The following is a 22,828-nucleotide window of genomic DNA, read 5'->3' as shown; positions in this document are numbered from 1 at the left end:
AGCAAAAAAAATGGCGGTGGCCTGTACCGAATAGCGGTGTGCTGCAGAGCACACAACACCTTCTCTGCATGGGGATCTGGCGTGGTTGGCGGTACCGGCCCTGGCGGACCGCCTGGCCGTTCGGAAGGCCTGCTATAGCTGGAGATTTGACTAGGAAGGCAGTCTACATGTCCGTGGCTTCTGACTGGTAGGTACCTTATTTGCCACTGATTACAATCTTTTAAACATGTATACAATTAGAGTGTTAGCTCCCAAACCAAGCCTCCTGGCTTTTTGCACATAAAATCACACTCAAAGTAGGGGGATCTGTGCCAAGTTATAGGATAGAGGGGGACTCTATCTTACCATACAGAGAGGGGCCCGCGTTCACCACAAGACCCGTCAGGGGGAAAAGGGGGAACATACTACTCACCATACCGGAACCAGGCGGGCACCAACTCCTGACAGTACCCCTCTCCACCGGGGCGGGAGGGCTGTCGACCAATACGGACGCCGTGACTCATGGTCCTTGGCGTTTCAGCGAGACGTTTAACTCGCGGGGTCAGTCCCCCAGTGGGACTTTGTCGCGGCCGACCCAGCGCGGAGCTATGGCCTGCACGCGCTCGTAGGCTGAACTGGGGTGACCACCGGATCTCAACATCCAGCCTGTCGCCCAGTTCAGCTTTCTTGCTTGAAGATCTCACAGGAACACTGGAGAAAAAAAAGCTGTCTAAAAAATCTTTTTAAGAAAAAAATCTTGCCAGGACCGAAGATCCCAGCAAGGTATCTAGGTCCTTACTCCTGACTAGACAGAAAAAAACTGATTTGCTGAGGCAGAGAGAGAGAGAGGATATACCCTCTGGGACTGCCCCTAGGGTGTAGCCAGAGCATTTTAATTTCCTGTCTAGTCCTGCTCCTGTGGAGGCAACATAACCCGAAGGTGCTGTATCACCGAGGACTACGTCTGTCAATGAGCGATAGAGAAAAGGTATTTAGCAGTTTATATTTAATAAAACTATTGCATTTCCATGTTTTGTGTACTGTGGGAGATCAGATATAGTGAATGCAGGCTCCTGGGCTTAGCAACACTTTAATTAAACAAGCTGATGTTGAAAGCTGATTGGCTACCATGCACAGATACCCTGAAATTCTGGGTGCCCCAGTTTAAGGCTGGGTTCACACGTGTGGTGCAAATTGAGCAGTTTTCAAAGCTACCAGACAAAGTAGTTGCTCAGTGCTTCAGGTCAGTTTTTTCTCAGGGTCAGGTCAATTTTGCATCAGGATCATGTCGGAATTTTATCCTGTTCACAACTAAATGATAGGTTTTATTCAGAAACGTTCCCACAGAAGTCAATGGGCCTGAATTCACACCCAAGCTGGACCACACTGCTCAGAAAACTGACAGGACTCTCAATTCGCACTGAATCAGCACTCCGGCTGCACCAGACATATGTGAACAGAAAAGCAATGTTCTTTCACAGGCCATGCGAATTTGGTGAGTTTCAAAACGCACCCAATTAGCACGTGTGAACCTAGCCTCAGCAAATCTCCCCCAATGAGTCTTTTGAAAATTTTTGCCACAGTTTTTTGGAAAATGCAGGAAATAAAAAAAAAAAAAAAAACTTTACTACTGTGATTGATCACAATAATCACATGGTACCAGGGCTGCTCACAGAAGCCTGGTACTGTGATCGGTAATCTGCTGTGTCCACCGCACACAGTGGGTCACAAATCGCACACCAACGGCTCATGTAGAAGGATGTACGGGTCCATTGTCGCTGCCTCCATCAGGCCATTTTTATACTAGGCCTGGACAGGAGGCAGTTGGCCAGGTTTACCATGTTGGGTGGAGCACATCAGAGCAAGATTGAAGGATGTTCAGCAGATAATTGTCCTTTTCACAGTCTGAATGTAGAACGTGTTTTGTGTGTTTGGTGGAAATGCATCATACTCCTGAGACCAATTCTAGATCAGAAGAGCGGAAATAAAGAAACCACCGAATTTAAATTGCTCATGCTTAGAAACAGAGACAAAATGACAGGGGTTACCAAAAGAAAAGTGGAAACTCCCAATTCCTCTGCCCATAAAGCTGCCAAGTAAGCTACTCACTGGGTTTGGTTATTAACCATTTCACAACCATAAGACCTATCCATACACCCTTGGGTTGAAATGGCTTTAACAAGATCATGGTTGCAACTGCAGCCATGATCCTGGTTTTAAAGAGGAAAGGAAGGTACATCCAGACAGGTCTTCCCTCTGTGATGAATGAAACTGGAAGTAATAAGCACTTTGTCACTTCCAGTTTAGGTTTGTTGTTTACAAGTCATTACCCAATAGGCGAGCATCTGATGAAACCGATCTTGGTTTGATTCGATAGTTTTGAGGGCAGAGGAGGGATCTGAGGTTTAACCACTATACCACCGGAGGATTTTGCTGTCTTACGTCCAAGCCCCTTTTTGCGATTCGGCGCTGTGTGATTTTAACTGACAATTGCGCGGTCGTGCGACGCCGTACCCAAACAAAATTTACGTCCTTTTTTTCCCACAAACAGAGCTCTCTTTTGGTGGTATTTGATTACCTGTGCGATTTTTACTTTTTGCGCTATAAACAAAAAAAGAGCGTTTATTTTGAAAAAATAACAATATTTTTAACATTATTTTATATGAAATTCCCCCCAAAAAAAATGTAAAAATCAAATTTTTTTTAAATTTTTGGCCAATTTGTTTTCTGCTACCTATGTTTGGTAAAAAAAAAAAAAAAATCATAATAAGCGTATTTTGATTGGTGTACGCAAAAGTTATTGCGTTTACTAAGGGAAAGATTTCTGTCATTTTTGGTGTTTTTTTTTTTTTTAACGCGTAATGGCGGCGATCTGCGATTTTTTTTGCGGGACTGCGACATTGCGGCGGACAGATCGGACCCTTGACTGACATTTTTGACACTTTTGGGGGTACCAGTGACATTACTACAGTAATCAGTGCTATATATATGCACTGTTACTGTAAAAAGGACACTGGCAGGGAAGGGGTTAATTTTATTGGAGAGGGAGGGGTTAATGTATGCTTGGTGCTTACTGACGTGTGTGGGGGGAGGTGACTGAGTGAGTCAGGGACAGATCGCATGTTCAGCTATGCTGAACACTGCAATCTGTCACTCCTTGTCACTTAGGAGATCCGCCCGCTCTGTTTACACAAGCGGGCGGATCTCCAAACTTGATTCCCTGACGATCGGGGGAAGAGCAGCGGCGATCGCCGCCGCTCCTTCCCTGGCCCGACTCCCGCTGTGACTGAAAACAGCCGGAGCGCGCCTCCGGCGGCACACGAGCGCCGCCTACAGGGGGAGGAGTCCAGCGACGTAGGTCTACGTCGCTGGACGATAACGAACCACTTTGCCGCAGTACAGTCAACGTGACTGGTCGGCAAGTGGTTAATAGACCTCAGATCTCTCAGACAAGAGTACCTGTCACCACTCATGATCATAAGGGATGTTGTTTATCCCTTGTGTTATTAAGAAGAACGTTGCTCATGCACAAATTAGAATACATAGGTCCCACAGGCATATGTAAACAATGATTTATACATGAGAGGTAGCATCATGAATGTCAGAGTGAGAGCAACAATTCTAATGCTAAATCCTTAAGTATAACTCTAAACTGATAACCTGTAAAGGCTTTCAAAATGTTACCTATAGATAATTTAATGGATCATAGTTAGTCGCCATTCAACAGGTGTGCGCAATTTACAAGCGTGACATGTTAAGTATCCATTTACTTAGTGTAATGTTGTCTTTTATATTTTACCAAAAATTGGGTATTCTATTGTGTTTGTGTGCACTGAAATTCACATTGAAGGGAATTTTTTCCTGAAAATTTACATTTCAAACATGACTGCATAAATATCGCGTGACACTTTTTTTTCAGGGTCTCAGCTTTCAAAAAATATATAAAAAGTTTGGGGTTCTAAATACTTTTCTAACAAAAAAAAAAAAAAGAAAAACACGCAGATTTTAACATGCATTTGAGAAATGACAAAACTGGCCCAGGCAGCAAGTGGTTAGAAGCCAGGCACCAGTGATTACATACAGGAAAAACCTGTCTGTCTTTCCTACCTTATCTATGAAGCTGGGCCTACTAGAGGACCAGGCTTCAACGGTCATTGTGGACATACTGTACATCGGAAAGGGTCTTCAGAGTCTGGAAACCACAGAAATGGACCATGACCCTGGACCTATATATATAGCATCCTTCAGTTAGCTACACACATTGTACCTAGTGACAAAGTTATCACCTAATGCAGGATCCCATTAAGATAGGTCATGTGGAGTTCCCTGGGTTTACACCAAGGGTAACCTTGGACACTGCTAAATAGCCCAGGGCAATAAGCAGTCAAATCTTGATAGAAGCTTCAGAGAAAAAAAAATAATGGTTTAAAGAAAAACATTTCTCCACAGAAGAGGCCCATCACTTAAGGACACCAGAAAAAATTGGAGTTTCACAAGAGGACAATGTGTTAAAACAAGTTTGCTCTGGGGGCTGCCCTAGCAAGTTTTTCCCGGAGTCCAGTCACCTGAATGTAGACTGCATATAACACATGGCATTTGAATATAAGTCCTATGTCCTGTACGATTTTTTTTTTTATATCAAACCGGTTCTTTATTGAACACAAAGAAACAAACAACAGAAAAATGGGTAATACAGGATCTAGCAAATCAGTGAGCATTTGTAGAAATTTATGGACATATGGATTATAAATACATACAGTGGGTACGGAAAGTATTCAGACCCCCTTAAATTTTTCACTCTTTGTTATATTGCAGCCATTTGCTAAAATCATTTAAGTTCATTCTTCTTCCTCATGAATGTACACATAGCACCCCATACTGACAGAATTGTTGACATTGTTGCAGATTTATTAAAAAAGAAAAACTGAAATATCACATGGTCCTAAGTATTCAGACCCTTTGCTGTGACACTCAGGTGCTTTCCATTTCTTCTGATCATCCTTGAGATGGTTCTACACCTTCATTTGAGTCCAGCTGTGTTTGATTATACTGATTGGACTTGATTAGGAAAGCCACACACCTGTCTATATAAGACCTTCCAGATCACAATGCATGTCAGAGCAAATAAGAATCATGAGGTCAAAAGGAACTGCCTGAAGAGCTCAGAGACAGAATTGTGGCAAGGCACACATCTGGCCAAGGTTACAAAAAGATTTCTGCTGCACTTAAGGTTCCTAAGAGCATAGTGGCCTCCATAATCCTCAAATGGAAGACGTTTGGGACGACCAGAACCCTTCCTAGAGCTGGCCGTCCGGCCAAACTGAGCTATCGGGGGAGAAGAGCCTTGGTGAGAGAGGTAAAGAAGAACCCAAAGATCACTGTGGCGGAGCTCCAGAGATGCAGTCAGGAGATGGGAGAAAGTTGTAGAAAGTCAACCATCACTGCAGCCCTCCACCAGTCGGGGCTTTATGGCAGAGTGGCCCGACGGAAGCCTCTCCTCAGTGTAAGACACATGAAAGCCCGCATGGAGTTTGCTAAAAAACACCTTTAATAAATCTGCAACAATGTCAACAATTCTGTGTTTTTCTGTCAGTATGGGGTGCTATGTGTACATTCATGAGGAAAAAGAATGAACTTAAATGATTTTAGCAAATGGCTGCAATATAACAAAGAGTGAAAAATTTAAGGGGGTCTGAATACTTTCCGTACCCACTGTATATAAAAATGTAGACCGAAATGAACATCATAGGCATGAAACAGAGGTGTGATACATCAGTTCAAAAAGAAAAAAAAAAATAATAGTGGCTTACAATAAATAGCAGGTAGACAATATGGCGACTCAGTAAACGGGGAGGAGGTCTCAAATTAAGAGCATGTCTCCGGGGCCTGTACCCACCTACCCCAGATCTTATTAAATTTTGTGGGACAGCCACGATGGGCATATATTAGTTTTTTGTAGGGTAGAGGATCATTAACTTCTCTAAGCCAGTCGCGGAAAGTGCGGGTTCTGTCTCGCATCCAACGTGTCCTGTACTATTGATTCAAATCAATGTCTTTAGCAAACATTGTAACAAGTGCAATAAGAAAGGAAAATAACATAGATGAGTAGGCAAGTTGGGCAAGGAGAGAGAATTGAAATTGCTTTTAATTGAAATTAATTTGGCAGAAAAAGCTAATCACTTTAGACAAAGTTGCTATAGTTTTTCCTTATTTTAATCCGTTTTTTTATTTACCTTTACTGAAGCTGTCAATTTAATGCTCAGTTCAATCTACCGAATTCAAGCAGTCAACTGAACTTGAGGATGGTGTATTGCTTGGTTGCAAGCAACCACCTGATCGTATGCTCAATTTCCTGTTGACCAAATTTGATTGAAACCCAGTTGATAAAACCATTATACAGTACAGAATGTAAAGATCTGTTTTGGAATATAGAGATATAAAACAACAAAATATATGGATAATTATCAGTGAGCAATTAGAAAAAAAAGTTTGGATTGCACAAATAGATGGCCTAAACCCTATGACTGCTTAGGATGTGTCCTATATGTTTTAGTAAACCAAGGGTTAAGCAAGCTTGAAGCTGCGAGAAAACTATAAAAAATTAACATGCAAACCATTTCTGTGCACAAACCATAGAAGGTGTCTTCGTCTTCTTCATATCAAAAAGGCAACAATCATTTTTCAAACTTACTTTATAGACCGCTGCATCTTCAAACGGTAACAAAGAACAAACGCTTCAATCCAGAGACCCCTGTTAGCAAAAAAAATAAAATGAACCTTTCAGGTGACTTCAATTATATGCAGCACATTACTACAACACAGAGTACAATTTAAGGTTGTTATATCAAGAGCTTGTCGATAATGTCTATAAGCATGAGCATGCAGAGCATGACATCCAGATGGAGAACTGGGTCAAACCCAGCAAGAATGCACCTCCGGTCTTTAGAATGAATACAGACATTTCCTCTATTTGGAACCCATCAAACAAGATTATGATTGTGGATCTGTAAGCACATGCTTGTCCTGTATAAATGATACCTGTAGAGAAAGATGTAGACTGCCACTGCTGATCTATCCTTCAGAAAACACAATGCCCAATGCCTTGCTGATTTATTGTAGCACCACCTTACCCCTAGGCAGTGGAGGACCCCCCAGGTGATTTGGTGGGGTAGCATTTTACCTCAGGGTGAAAGAAATTGGATGCCAGATGTTAAAAACACTTTTACTAGGCACCATGAACTCAAGGAGACAAAGGTTAGGGCACAGGACACCCAAAAGCAACCAAAAACGCAGCCTGCTGACTCTACTTACATTCAATACAGAGAACCGGGACTCTACTCTTTAGGCTCCGTTCACATAAATGCAGCCGCGGTTTCAGTACGGGAGCCCGGTATGGTTCTGTTTATCGGTTCAGGTGCAAATTTTTACATGAAACCACACCTGAACTGGACCCAAAATCACACAGGGCTCTTTAAAAACCACATCACAGCCACCCCACACGTGTAAACTGGCTGCATTGAAAAGGCTGCCAGTTTACATGTCAAGCAAATCAGATGCGGTTCAAAACACATCTGATTCGCATATATGTGAGCTGAGCTTTAGAGTGTAGAACCGCTTTAAGGTAGCACATATAACCCTTGGATGAGCTACCAGAACCTCCTTGAATGTTCTCTGGTATCTTCTAAACAGCCTAAAAAATTAGCTTTTTATTACTCTCAGCACAGTTGTCCCTAAGCCACTTTATGCCCTTAGAACGTATCTCTACTTCCTCAGTTTGAAGCGGTTATACTGGGCTGATGGCTGCAGCTATTAGGGATCAACCGATTATCGGCAAGGCCGATATATCGAGGGCTGATATGCAGTTACCCCGATATATTGGAATCGGCCCTGGAAGTTGCCAATATTGTGGACGGCGCACACGTGACGTCATTGCGTTTGTTGCTTCACGTGTCTCCGCGTGCTGAGCTTATAATTTGATATGTTCTGCCTTCTAATGCCTCGGACAGCGTGTGCAGCTGCAGTCCGGTCAGCCACCCCCAGGCCCTGACCTCAGCCACCCACCACAGGGTGCCAGCCATCGACCCACAACAGGGTGCCAGGCCAGCATCCAGCCGGCCACCCCACCACAGGGTGACACCAAGCCAGCGAACCCACCACAGGGTGACACCAAGCCAGCGAACTCACCACAGGGTGACACCAAGCCAGCCACCCCACCACAGGGTGACACCAAGCCAGCCACCCCACCACAAGGTGACACCAAGCAAGCCAGCCCACCACACGGTGACACCAAGACAGCCACCCACAACAGGGTGACACCAAGCCAGCCCCAACAGGGTGACACCAAGCCACCCACACTGCCAGGCATCAGCCACCGACCCACAACAGGGTGCCAGCAAGCCACCCACATTGCCAGGCGTCAGCCACCGACTAGAAAACAACAAGAGAAGGGCGCACCGACCTTGTGCATTACCACTTAAAAGTTTATTAAAATCAAAGAAGGGTAGCGATTTTGGCTCTGAGGAAGAGGGTCCTCCCTCGAAACACGTAAGCCACATCAGGTTTTGAGGACGTCATCACGCTATCCAGCAGTAGAGAAGTGTCCTGGAAGCGAGCGGTGCCCATTTCCTATATGCTTGTTCATATGCTACGTTTGTGAGTATATTGTACGCTACCCTTCTTTGATTTTAATAAACTTTTAAGTGGTAATGCACAAGGTCGGTGCGCCCTTCTCGTTGTTTTCTTGTAGTGCCTTTTGGATACCCTTGGTCCTGAGGGGGGGCAGCAAGACCACTTAATTTGTGTCATAAAACCGCCTAGAAGATTCACCTTCCCGCATACAACTTGAGCACAGGAGAGAGATTGTTGTTTTTTTGGAAGTCAGCCACCGACCCCCAACAGGGTGCCAGCAGGCCAGGGTGTCAGCAGGCCAGCCATTTTTTTAACCTTATTGTCTCTTTCAAATTGCAATGGAGATGGATTAAGACAGAAAAAGTAGAAGCGTGGTCTGGGACTATTTCTCGTCTCAACCATCTCCAGGAAAAGCAGCATTGTGCAACACATGCACAAACAATATAAGCATGGGATCAGTAACTGCAAAAAAACAAAAATAAGTCAAATCTTTTGGCCCATCTAAGAGTTCATCATATTGAATTATATCATGCAGCACAGAAAAAACAAAATGAATATCAATGTGATTTTGAAATACCTCCTCCACTATCCCAGGCAACAATAACAAAAAACAGGTGTCACAGTCTAGATTCAGATGGAAGATCCCAACTGCTGGACAGTGTAATCACAGAGAGGATGGTCACTGATAACCAGCCATTTACAATGGTGTCTGACTCAAGATTTAAGCGGTTGATGTCCCATACTTGAGCCAAGGTACACACTGAAGAGTGAAGTATTATCGAACCAAAATACTGGGAAAGATTCACCAAAAGGTTGAGAAAATAAAGGTTATGCTGCAACCAGAGAATGCTGGCAACTCACTCTCATTCACGACTGACTGCTGGTCAGAAGGAGGACAGAGTCACTAATGAATCTTACATGCCATTCATTGACAGCGGATGGACAATAAGGCAATTGGTCTTGAATATAAAACTGATGCAAGGATCCTACACTGGGGAGTACAGTAGAGAAATGTTTCTAGGCATGCTTAAAGAATGGGGAATCACCAAAGATCGAGTGATGCTTGTGCTCCTTCGAGACAGCGGAGCAAATATGCGGAAAGGAATGAGGCTTGCTGATATGTCAGACCTCAGTGTCATGGCACACAACACCCTCCAACTTTCAAATGATGGTCTGTCAAGCCAGAGAGCTTTGCTTGATATAGGTTTTGAGAAGCATAAAGAGATTAAAAATGTTGTGCTGGCAAGTCTTTTGAATCCTCAATACAAGAACCATGCTTTCTTCCACACCAAGGCAAAACAATGGCTGACAGAAGATATTCAACAGGAGGTACCGGAGGTTCCTGCCGAAAAGACAAGTCCAGAACAGCATTTTTATAATCTGAAAGAGCAGAATCCTGCAAAAACAGAAAAATGTCTAAAAAGACAACAATGAACAGAAGAGAATATTCTTCATCGTGGTCAAATTGATCATGACATTTTTAGTGTTTTATTGGGGCCTCATGCGGAGGATTCTTCTGAATCTGCAATAATGAGCATGGATGATGAACTTAGTCTCTATTTGAAGGAACCAGTAATTGACAGAAGAAGTGATCCTCTTCAGTGGTGGAAAGAAAATGAGGCACGCTACAAAAGACTTGCATCCCACGCTAGAAGATACTTCTCTCTCTCTGCTCCTGTGTCCTCCTCTCCCGTACCAAGTGAGCATGTTAATAAAGTGGCAGCATTATATGAAAACAAACAAAAAAAAAGAAGCCGTTTAACAGGTAACCATGCTGAAATGTTCTGCTTTCTGCGGTATAATATTGTTCTACTTAACTGGGAGTATTGAAAAGTGCAGTAATACTAGTGTCCACTCCAATCCACTGGCTAGCTTTTGTCTAGATTTTTTTCTAGCAGTTTTGCACTGACTGCAGTAGTGATTAAAATCATTGCAGTGAGTGCACTACTGCAGCAGTAGTCTACTGACTCCAGTCCAATCCACTGTCTAGTTGTTGTCTAGCAGTTTTGCACTGACTGCAGTAGTGATTTAAAATCATTGCAGTGAGTGCACTACTGCAGCAGTTTATGCATCATTCACAATCAGATGATGTGAAACTGATGTCCCTGCAAGTGCAGTTTTCCTACAGTTAAGGTGTGAAGAACGAGCCCTAAGTGCCAGTTCACATTTCTGCGATGACAGAGATTGCATGTAATTCGGAGCACACTGCTCCTAAAATTACATGCGATCTCTGTGCGGTGCAAATTCAGCCATACAGTTTGTATGGCTGAATTCGCACCAAACACGCACAGGAACCATTTTTTGGTCCGCAGCAGAATCGGATCGCATGGTGGTTCACATTAGTGCGATCTGATTCTGTGCAAACTTTCAGATCGCACTGCGATATGATCTGTGGGTGTGGTTAACCTCTTAAATGACCTCCCCAGCGTATCGCATATGGAAGTGTGAACTGCCAGGGATGCGGATGCGATGCGGGAACACGCTGTATATTCGCAGCGTTCCCGCATCGCAGAAATGTGAACCGGCACTTAATGTTAAAAAAGTTAATAAACATTAACATGTTCAGTAACAGATGTGTTTAAATTTGTGTTTATTTTGCAAAACTTTAAATGTACAAAATATCGATCCATATCGGCCGATACCGATATGCGATGGCCAAAATATCGGTATCGGCAAGGGAAAACCGATATCAGTCGATCCCTAGCAGCTATCATTTCGGTCTCAAAGTTTGCAGCTGGCGATGGGCTTGCTTATAGAAGTGAGCTAAATGGCTCTACAGCCACCTGATCGATTCTACAGAGCGCACAAGAAGGGCCAGAGGCCCAAGGTTAATGGCTTGTAAAGCATATGATCAAACCAATCTTGGTGATGCACAGGACACCTACACTATATTACCAAAAGTACTGGAATGCCTGCCTTTACATGATTTTTTTAATGGCATCCCAGTCTTAGTCCGTAGAGTTTAAATATTGAGTTGCCCACCCTTTTAAGCTATAACAACTTCAACTCTTCTGGGAAGGATGTCCAAAAGGTTTAGCAGTGTGTCTATGGGAATGTTTGATCATTCATCCAGAAGCAAATGTGAGGTCAGGCACTGATGTGGACAAGAAGGCCTGTCTCGCAGTCTTCGCTCTAATTTTTCCCAAAGGTGTTCTATTGGGTTGAGATCAGGGACTCTGAGCAGGTCAGTCAAGCTCTTCCATACCAAACTCACTCATTCACGTCTTTATGGACCTTGCTTTGTGCACTGGTGCGCAGTCATGTTGGAACAGAAGGGGCCATCCCCAAACTGTTCCAACAAAGTTGGAAGCATGAAATTGTCCAAAATATCCTGGTATGCTGACGCCTTAAGAGTTCCCTTCACTTAAACTAAAGGGCCAGGCCCAACCTATGAGAAACAACCCCACACCATTACCCCCCCCCCCCCCCCCGCGCGCCGGACCAAAAATTTTGGACCAGTGCACTATGCTTGGATGAGCAAGTTTGGGGTGGAGGAACTTGACTGGCCTGCACACAGTCCTATACCCAATACCTAAGGCGATTTAGACATCTCCACATGATAGGACTAAGAGTCCATGTGTCCTCATCACATCATCAGCTATCATCATGATCAACAGGGAGAGTAAAAAAATATATAAATAAAATAAAGCAGTATGCATTGGGGTTTGTGTCCCATTTATTCCTAGGGGTCGATTTACTAAAGGCAAATAGATTGTGTACTTTGCAAGTGAAGTTGTACTCTGTACAGGAATTTGATCCAGAGCTTATTAAACAAGGGGAAGCTCTGATAGCTTCCATGATCCAAACATTTGCAAGGAAAAAAACATTTTTCTTCTTTCACATGATTTGGTATTCTTTGCAAAGTAAAGCCTCACCTAATTTACTAAACTATGGGGCAAATTCCCTTAGAGTGCAACTGCACTTGCAAAGTGCAGAGTCTATTTGCCTTTAGCAAATCAACCCCTAAGTGTGTCCACAGTCATTTAACCTAAAATCTTATGTAGAAGAAACTCTTTGGGAGACTGCTTCAAGTTGTAGGTGATTATTGCAGACTGAGCTTTTTTTTAATTTTTACCCTATTTAGCAGCCCATAAAAATAAAAAAATAAAAAGACATTATAAACCTCCCTACTTGCACCTTGTATTTTTCACCTGAATAAAATGTGCATTTGTTATGTAGGTTCCTCCAGAGGTTGCCATAGATTTCTCCTGCCAGATGAGGACTGCATAATTCTGCAGCCATATGATAAGTAACCACTGACACCAATGATCTTTTCAGCTGTCTGTTAGGCTAACATTCTTTGCAATGATTACCGATATAAAGGGGGGGCATCTTCTAATGGCTGCACATGTTAGGGGGTCTTTTTCCTACTGACCACCAGTATAAGGGGTCCATCTCCTACTAGACTTCAGTGTTAAGGGGTCCTTCTCCAGCTGGCCACCACGCTGGCCATCAGTGGAGGGGGGGACTCAATTACTTTTTTTGTTGATCTCCTAAAAGTTGAAAAGGTTCGGAAATGTTGGTGTAACGCATTGTGAAACAGCCTTTTATTTTGTGGTGTTCAACCACATCAAAGGCAGTGTCCCTACCCCTTAGGTCTCCTGGGTCCCCCAACAAATGCAAGTTTATATTTAAACCTTAGCAGGTTTTATGTTGTGCAGTTTCTGTGAAATGAGTATTAAAGCGGTAGTATACCGCTTTTTTTTTACTTTTAACTACAGGTAAGCCTATAATAAGGCTTACCTGTAGGTACAATTAATATCTCCTAAACCTACATGGTTTAGGAGATATTTGCTTTGCATGCAGCCGCTGACGCGTGCGGCGCATGCGCTCTGAAGGCCTGGCGGACCTTCGGAGTTCCTTGCCGGGAATTGCTGGAAAATGACTCCTGTGCACATGTGCGGGAGTGACGTCATCGCGGCTCCGGCCAATCACCGCGCCGGAGCCGCCGAACCCGGAAGAGACGCAGAGGGATCATGTCAGCTCCCACAGCGGTGTCTGGGGGTCTGTGTTGGGGCTTTGTTCTAAAGTAAGTGTTTCATAATGAGCTAGCATGCAATGCATACTAGCTCATTATGCCTTTGTCTTGCAGGGTTTTTTTTTTCTTTGAGTTTACTACCGCTTTAAAAGCAAATTATGCAAACAGCAATAGAGGTAATAGTATGCAGTGATTTCTGAGACTTTATGTAAGTATTAAATTATTGCAAGTTCTTTCAGCTGAAATCAAGCAAATCCTGGAATACGGTTTAAGTAACACCGTACTTCTCAATGTAGTTCTCAAATAAGAGAAATGTGCATTTCTGCCACTAGAGGGAACTGCAGGGGAAAGACTCCAGTTTAGTTTGCTTGTAGACTCCATCTTGTACCTCTGACTGTTGGGATACAGTAGATCAGGGATATGCAAGCTGTTGTAAACTACAAGTCCCATAATGCCTCTGCCTCTGGATGTCATGCTTGTGGCTGCCAGAGTCTTGCTATGCCTCATGGGACTTGTAGTTCTGCAACATCTGGAGGGCCACAGTTTGCATATCCCTGCAGTAGATAATAGTTTCTGTTCTCTCAGGCCTTAATCGACAGCTAAGAGGGTAAAATCTGTCTGACAGATTTGTTTATCTTTATAACATTTAAATGATCCCTATAAATGTCCTCCACCATCACAGCAAAAGGTTTCCTATCTAGTCTGGCCAGTAAAATTGTTTTTTCTTTTCCTCCTCTCAGTAAAATGGTGAGACCAACATCTAGAGCTGGGAAAGTGTACTAAGTGTGATTTCTGCTGAGAACAAAGCTGCAATTTGCAAATATTGTGAGAAGAAATTATTTTCCAAATGCTACAAGGATGTCAAAACACATCCTGGCATGCCAGAAGTGCCTTAAATACATTAACATATACTTTATGGCAGGGCCTGACAAATCCCAAGTACCAGGTTGCCATTACGACCAGAAACTGCGCCCTGGCGACTGGGCTTTTTTTAAATTCCTTTATTGAAAAGAACAAAGTACCAGAATACAACAGCAGCACAAGTGGATACATAGGAATCAGTCAGTCCATCATAGAGCAAGCATACGAGTATGTGCTATTGCAAAGAGCCATTGAAACACAAACAGCATCGGGAACATAGGTACTGTATGAGAACAACTGAACATTTCGAAAACAAGGTGGGAGCATTCCACGCAAATGGAGCACAACAGGAGTTCAAGATGGCGTGCACACATATAGCAGAAGGGTGCTCCCACCCGGGCATCCTAAAAGGACGCGTCTGATATACAGGAGATATAGCATACTCAGTGGTGCTAGGGAGGTTATCACAAGGTAGAGTAGCAGAAATTAAAATGTAGGGACAAAGGAAAGAGAAGAAGGGAAAATAGTAGCAGGTATAGGGTGAGGGGAAAAAGGACAGAAAAAAGGAGGGCCAGGACCAGTTCACCCGGGCAGCCCGCCGCGAGGGCAAGGTGGGGACACCGTAGCGGCAGCACTCAGGGGGCTCCCTGCCGGTAAGCATTGGTGCCAGTAAAGAACAGCCAAGACATCCAGCGGTTCCATGTCTGTTCCTCTGTATTTCTAAGAGTGGCCGTCAACTCCTCCATACAATTGGATCTCATTGACTTTGGAAAACCAGAGTTCACGAGTGGGTGGTTGGGACTGTCTCCACATAGCCGGTATACAGGCCTTCGCAGCATTGAGAAGCCGGATCGTCAGGGACTGTTTGTACTTACGGATTGGACGCCTCGTGAGGTGGAGAAGGTACAGCGCAGGGTTGTCCCCAACCTCGACTGCCGTGAGTTGTTTAATGACCGAGGTAACCTCCTTCCAGAGCGACTGGGCTTTTGTCAGTGACAGGTGCCTCTGCTACAGGACGGGATGCAAGGTCTTGGGAGGGAACGTGATTATCAGCGGCAGCTAGGATGGAGAAGGAAAAGAGCGGTGCAGCAGGCGCTGAAACAGCGGGAGGAGCAAGCAGCCAGCAGAGTGAAGTCTTCTCATCCCCACTGCTGCTCCCGCCCTCCCCCTGGGTATTGTGGGAGGCAGCGGCTTGGCTCAGGAAGGCAGCAACCTGACTAAGGAACAAGGGGGATCTGAAATCGGTGGTTTCATGACACCAGAGTACCCTGCTTCTCTGGCTGAAGAGAGGCTGAACCCGGTAGAAGAGGTGCTGAGCCAGGAGCAGTTCATATAGCCAGGAGTGTGAGAAGGTAATCCCATGTCTGCCAGCATGTCCAGCCCGGACACACTCTGCACACAATACATTGTTTTAGATTTGTTTTTTTTTCTTGCTTTATTATATTTTCCCATAGCAGGCTTGCTGAGCCTCATAGTCCTCCAGACTTTTTATTGCATAGTGTTTTATAGCATAGTTCATTTGTTAATTTTCCTTTTGTCAAGGCAGTAGATAGTCAATTTAATGTTAGCCCCATAATGAAAAAAAGGGGGGGAGGGGAGCGCTAAACCTACAAAATAAACATCACCTATACCCTGTGCAATGTATCAAATATTCCCTAATTCATGTGCAAAAAAACAGCACAATATTGTTTAATTCATGTGCAATTAAAAAAACAATATATCTGTCTCTATTAAAGTGCATTTATAAAGAATTTCCAATGTTATAGTCCAACTATTTCATGCCAAAAAACATCAAGTCCCACAAGCCACTAACAGATGGGATTGCCCCCTTTTTTTACAAGAATTATTGATGTATCAAAAACAGCATAGCAGCTGTTCCCTTATCCTTTTTTTAATTTTAATTTTTGTATTTTTTCATGGGGCTGTTTATGCCCATTATATTCCAATAGTGCAGGCTTCCTCTCTTTTAACACATTAGACCACAGTGTTTGTCAACCTTTATTTCAGTCAAGGCACCCTTTATGGACAAGCTAAAGGAACCCTTTAAAGAGGAAGTAAACCCTATGAAAAAAAAAAAAAAAACCTGTAAAAGAAAACCTGTAAAGACAAAGGCATAATGAGCTAGTATGCATCGCATACTAGCTCATTATGAAGTACGTACCTAAAAACGAAGCCCCCGCAGTGCCGCCCACTCAGCAACAGGACGGCCGACATGTTCGGCCGTCTTGCTTCCTGGATCGCATTCTCCGGCCATCTGAATGGCCAGAGGCGCGATTACATCACTCCTGTGCATGCACGCGGGAGTCGCCGTTCACGGCACAGGGCTCTGAAGAATGGCACGAGTGGCCGTTCCATCAGAGCGCATGCGCCAATGATATCATTGGCTGCATGCACTGTAAACATTTCCTAAACGGTGCAAGTTTAGGAGATATTTATAGCACCTATAGGTAAGCCTTAGTATAGGCTTACCTATAGGTAAAAGTTTTTAAAGTGGTTTTACAATTTTGAGGCACCCTATTCCAAGATGTAAAAAACTATTCTAATATTTTTACATAATGCAGAGACATCGACACAAGTAGGACGCCCAACGTTAGAGGCGATTTATTCTTCCAAAGCAAATACACTTTTAAACACTGGTACTATTAGTCCAATGTTTCTCTTCTCCCTCAATCACTCAGCTAATATAACCCCTAACCCTGATGGATAGGGGCAGGGGAGGGTCAAACAAGGATTCAGTGCAGGCAGCTGTCATCCTCCCTATTAACTGATGTCATTGGTTGTTAGGACACTGGCGGCTAGAATTTTGTAATTTTGCACAATAAAAATCAGTGGCTTTGTATAACTAAAGGCAGACTTGTTCCAATCACTGACTTGTATACAATTTCTGGGCAATTTTTAGTCATTTTGCGAAGGCACCCCTGAAGGTACCTCAAAGCACCCTGGTTGAAAAAGGATGCGTTAGATCCATGTATATGCCACCACCCACCCATTGCCGCCGCCCACCCCTACATGCAGCCTTCTCCACAAGGACAATATATGACCGCAGATATTGAATCTGACAGTTCCCCCAAGTGGGCTCATCATGGAGTCATACCAGAAAAAAACTGGCTTCTAGATTCAAAGCAAATTTGTCAAACCCTGCTTTGTGGAATTCAATGAGGACCAGAATGAAAGTACGAGTAGCTTTTCCTTCCAGGGGTTTTCATTCCAGAAACACTTCTTTCTGCTGCTTCTGGATCAAAGTGTTTCTTCACCAGCAGCATCTTCAAGTAAGGAAATGCTGCAAACCAATACAATTTGTAAAACTATTCGACACTGAATTTTTTCAATTTTTCTGAAAACTAATTTTTTTTCCAGGAAAAAAACTTTTCCTTTCTTATGGCTTCAAAACTTTCAGAAATTGTAATCTCTAGTGAAAATACAGCATGTCTATTTTAAGGCAAGGAGACAGAACAATTCTTTTCATTGCTCCTTGTTTACCATAATGCTGCATTGAGGCGTGATACGGCGTGTTGTGTAAAAACACTGCATGTCACCGCAATGTGCTACAGTGCAGAGATTTAAGTGGCATGTCATTTGGTGACTTTTAGGCCATGTTTACACTTGCTTTGGTCTCTGAAGAGCAATCTGTTTTTATTGCTCTTCAGAAAGCATTTGACAGGCGGTGAGGAGGCCTTGTATTGTCTCCTTGCTGCCTGCTTTATCCCCACAAATGCCAGACTACCACGTTGCAACTCTGTGCATTGGGAGCGGATGCAGTGCGATTGCAGTGTGGCCCCATTCCCTTGAATGAATAGGAGGGTGTAATTCCTGCTGCAGCATGTGAACACTACCGGCCACTACTTTTCCAACTAAGGGGGAGCAGTTAAGGGGAAGTAAAAACGCAACTCAACCACAAGGTTTTACCACCCATCCCCCAAACACTAAAACGTAATCACTTAAGAACTAAGCCTATTTCTGACGCATGTTGTTAATTTAAAATCTGTATTTTTTGCTAGAAAATTACTTAGAACTCTCAAACATTATACATATTTTTTAGCAAAGACTCCGGGGGAATAAAATGGCGGGCATTGCAAGATTTTTTTTTATCACGCGGTATTTGCGCAGCAGTCTTTCAAACGCAATTTTTTAGGAAAAAATACACTTTTATTACACAATTAAAAAAAAAAAACTAATCAGTAAAGTTAGCCCAATTTTTTTTTACATTGTGAAAGATGATGTTGCGCCGAGTAAATAGATACCTAGCATGTTATGGTTTAAAATTGCGCAGACTCGTGGAATGGCGACAAACTACAGTACCTAAAAATTTCCATAGGTAATGATTTAAAACAGTTTAGAGTTACAGGAGGAGGTCTTTTGCTAGATTTATTACTCTCGCTGTGGCGATTGCAGTGATACCTCACTTGTGTGATTTGAACGCCATTTTCATTTGCGGGTGCGACTTACGTATGCGTTTTCCTTTGTGAGTTAGCTCACGGGGACAGGGGCGCTTTAAAAAAAAAAAAAATTCTTCCTATTTTTAACACCTTTTTTAAAAACAAAATAAAAATCTGATCATTTTTATTGCTGTCAGAAGGAATGTAAACATCCCTTGTGACAGTAATAGGCAGTGACAGGTACTCTTTATGGAGGGATCTGGGGTCTAAAAGACCCCAAACCCCTCCTCTGCACTTCAAAGTATTCAAAATGCCAAAATCTGTATTTTTGAATACTGTCACTTTTTTTTAAATCAACGCGATTGGCAGTCAAGTAAACAAGAAGCGGCGTTGTTTCCGGGTTACATGATCGGAGACCTGTTCCATACCCCAACCAGTCGGTGGACGTGCCGGCTGGTTGCTCGGGTCTCCCAATGGGACCCGGACAGAACCACGGAAAATGGCAAGAGGGGGAGGGGGGCTCAATGGGCGAGCGGCTGCTGAGCTGCATCGGTTGCTATTTCCAGAAAGCCGACCGCTGGCTCTAAAAAACAGTTATAAGTAGATACCAAACATGTTAAACCTTAAACATGTCAGTACCCTACATTTTCCATATTTTTTTTTTTTTTTAAGCCCCTTATAAGCCATCAGTTTAGCATTATGAAGGAGGTCTGGTGCTAGAATTTTTGCTCCCATTCCAGCGTGAGCAGCAATATGTAACGTGTATCGCAATCAACGTTTTCAGGCGTAGGCACCCTGTTGCATGCATTTACATTTGTATGTTTTTTTTTTTTTTGGGGGGGGGGGGGTGATGTTATGTGCTTAGGTGTAACGTTAATTTTTTGTGATTAAAAAAAAAAATTATTTTTCTATTGACAAAAAGTCCCCTTATCTGATCATTTTTTTGGGTGACAGGTTCTTTTTAATGAAGCATCCAGGGTCTAAAAGACTCTGCAAGTCTGCTCTGTACTTCACTGAATGTAATGCAATGCATATCACGCTGCATTACATTCTTGCCTAGCCTTGATGGCCAGGGAAACGGTCAACAGGGACCCAGGAGCTATGTCACACACCACCTGCTATGCCAGTGGTTGGTAGATGGGCAAGCTGAGCCCAGGATACATAATGTAGGGGGCGGGAGAGGGGAGTATTCAGGTGGCAGCCAAGGCGCCAGAATGAAACTTCTTGCTGCCATGGCAACCTGGGGTTTGTCTTATTATTATTCACAGAAAGATCACTTTCTAGCTCCAAAGCTGCTCACTGTGGCGTCAGTCAATTCAAGAGAAAAGTCACTGAACTGCACTGCCCCTCGTCCTGCCCAGTCACAAAAGCCTTTGTATTATGAAAACTCATTCACAAAATACAAAGGCTTCTGTGAATGGCATAGCTGCTGCATGTGCTTCTGTGAATGGCATAGGTGCTGCATGTGAATGGCATAGCTGCTGCATGTGCTTCTCTCCTTCTAAAGACAGGCTGTTTCCTCAGGGAGTGCAATAAACCTGTCACATATAAGTAAGTAATAGAAGTCCCAAAGCTAAAATGCACCTAAATGGACTTAACTCATAGCATGCCTGCACTTTTTGCAGCATTAAAGTGTAAATAAACTCTGAAATACTCACTGCCACCTTCCAGTGGTGTGACAGTTACCATCATCCCCTCCCCAGCTGTTGGGTTTTTCAACCTCTTGATGGGCCAGTGGGGGGTGAGGTGTTAAACTCTACTGTTTACTACTGACAGGGGTGCTTACAATTGTCAGCCAAACCTTTATCCCACAATAAAAATAAAAAAAATTAGGATGTTGCTGTAGCTGCTTATAAAGTATTGGCTGGAATTTGGCTTGAATCTGTTAGTGTATTTAGATCTGCTAGAACATCTAAAACTCCTCCACAGACTGGCAATGCTGCTGCCCAACAGTGCCCCCTGTGCACATCCATCTTTTCCTGATTGTTCCTTCTTTCAGGGTTTGATCTGTTTGGCCAGCCCGTGATGACGTCACACCATGCATTTGCACAGGAGTCGCAGCACTGACAGGCAACGAGAATAGTTTATTCAGCAGTTTGTAATTTTTTTTTTTTTTTTTTTTTTTTTTGAGTTTTATCCTGCTTTGAATGATGGGTTTAGTTCCGCTTTCATGTCTCTCCATCTGAGGGCTCATTCACAGCAGCCTGTGTACTAAAACATACATATACATACATATATATATATATATATATATATATATATATATATATATATATTTTTTTTTTTTTTTTTTTTTAAAAAGATCAATTTTACTTTTACTGCTTCTTTTATATTAATGTTATTTTAGATGTTTTCATATGCTAATTTCACGAATTAACATAATTGCATTACATATATATATTTGTTTTTTTGATTGCTCACATGGGCATGAGTTTACAGCAGCAGCACAATCACATGTTTATTTACAACACAAGGCGCTGTTTATTTTTGTTTTTATACCGCGGCGAAGTGTCACAGTGTCCCAAAACAACACTTCAATAAAGTTTATCATGCCCTGGTGTAATGCACACAAATACAGGGCACACTACAACCTGAATACAGTGTCCTGGTATGGACAGGGATGATACACACACATCAATGGAGATGATGGGACCAGAATCTATTCTAAACAATACAATAGGACTGACAGAATATCAAGCAGCTCTGCATAGCAACCAATCAGCTTCTAGCTTTCATTTGCAAAACTTGCAAGAAGAAGCTGAAGTTAGAAGCTGATTGGTTACTATGCGCAGCTGCTCCAGTGTTGGGACACCCCCCTAGATTGTGTGTGGATAGGAAATGAGCCTTGTTTTACAGTATAACCACCCCCCCCATGGTCCTAGATCAGTGTCAGCACTGACTGTCCCCTCTGACCGGACATTGCACACTTCCCCTACAATCCTGACCATAAACCGGGCACCCCGATATAAGGAGGAGGCCCCCTCCCCGGTCCCGCACTCACCTCCCGCCAGCCGCACTCACAACCTCGCTGCTTTTTCGCGCGAAAAGTGAATACAGAGCTGACACTCCCGCCCCCGCCTCCTGTCACCCGCACCACGTGACCTCTGCCGGGTGACGCGCCGACTGTCGGAAAGCGCTGCGCTCTGACTGCTGTGTACAGGAGGGTTGTCACTCCATAGAGGGGCGCCTGGGACTTGTAGTCTTCCGCACAGGGACCGCTGTTTTCCTGCACGTACTTTGTATACATGATCCACCCAGTGGTGGAGAGATCTGGATGGACACCGACAGTCCATATCTATCCAGAGCGATGAGTACATAGGGCCGAAGAACACAAACTATTACTGATTCATGATTGGCCGATGTGCAAAACTAGACTGGAACTAATTCCTGAAAATATCCCTGCGAAATGTGGTAGTGTAATAACACTAACCATATACTGTGCCCAATAGCACCTGTACAATCATTTATCGTCCTCACACCTTGCTTTTCATCAATGTTCTTCCTCTACATCTTCCTACTCAATGTCCTTCCTACGCACCTTCCTCATCAATGTCCTTCTACCACACCTTCCTCCTCATCAATGTCCTTCTACCACACCTTCCTCCTCATCAATGTCCTTCTACCACACCTTTCCTCATCAATGTCCTTCTACCACACCTTCCTCCTCATCAATGTCCTTCTACCACACCTTCCTCCTCATCAATGTCCTTCTACCACACCTTTCCTCATCAATGTCCTTCTACCACACCTTCCTCCTCATCAATGTCCTTCTACCACACCTTCCTCATCAATGTCCTTCTACCACACCTTCCTCCTCATCAATGTCCTTCTACCACACCTTCCTCCTCATCAATGTCCTTCTACCACACCTTTCCTCATCAATGTCCTTCTACCACACCTTCCTCCTCATCAATGTCCTTCTACCACACCTTCCTCATCAATGTCCTTCTACCACACCTTCCTCATCAATGTCCTTCTACCACACCTTCCTCCTCATCAATGTCCT

General features: G+C 43.5%; 1 protein-coding gene across 1 annotated transcript in view; it reads right to left on the bottom strand.

Moving 5' to 3' along the window:
* Positions 1–22,132, bottom strand: part of LIG1 (DNA ligase 1) — a 166,010-nt gene extending 143,878 nt beyond the window's left edge. The window contains exons 1-2 of the mRNA XM_082273878.1: positions 21,824–22,132; positions 6,671–6,730 (exon numbers count right to left, since the gene is read on the bottom strand). Of these exons, the coding sequence (XP_082130004.1) occupies positions 6,671–6,687 (17 nt within the window). The 5' untranslated portion in view covers positions 6,688–6,730; positions 21,824–22,132. The remainder of the gene's footprint in view (positions 1–6,670; positions 6,731–21,823) is intronic.
* Between the last annotated feature and the right edge of the window lie 696 nt (positions 22,133–22,828).

This window comes from Pelophylax lessonae, assembly GCF_965119305.1.
Source record: "Pelophylax lessonae genome assembly, chromosome: 12".
NCBI lineage: Eukaryota > Metazoa > Chordata > Amphibia > Anura > Ranidae > Pelophylax > Pelophylax lessonae.
The sequence above is the reverse complement of the archived record's forward strand: the minus strand, read 5'-3'. Positions and strand labels throughout refer to the sequence as shown.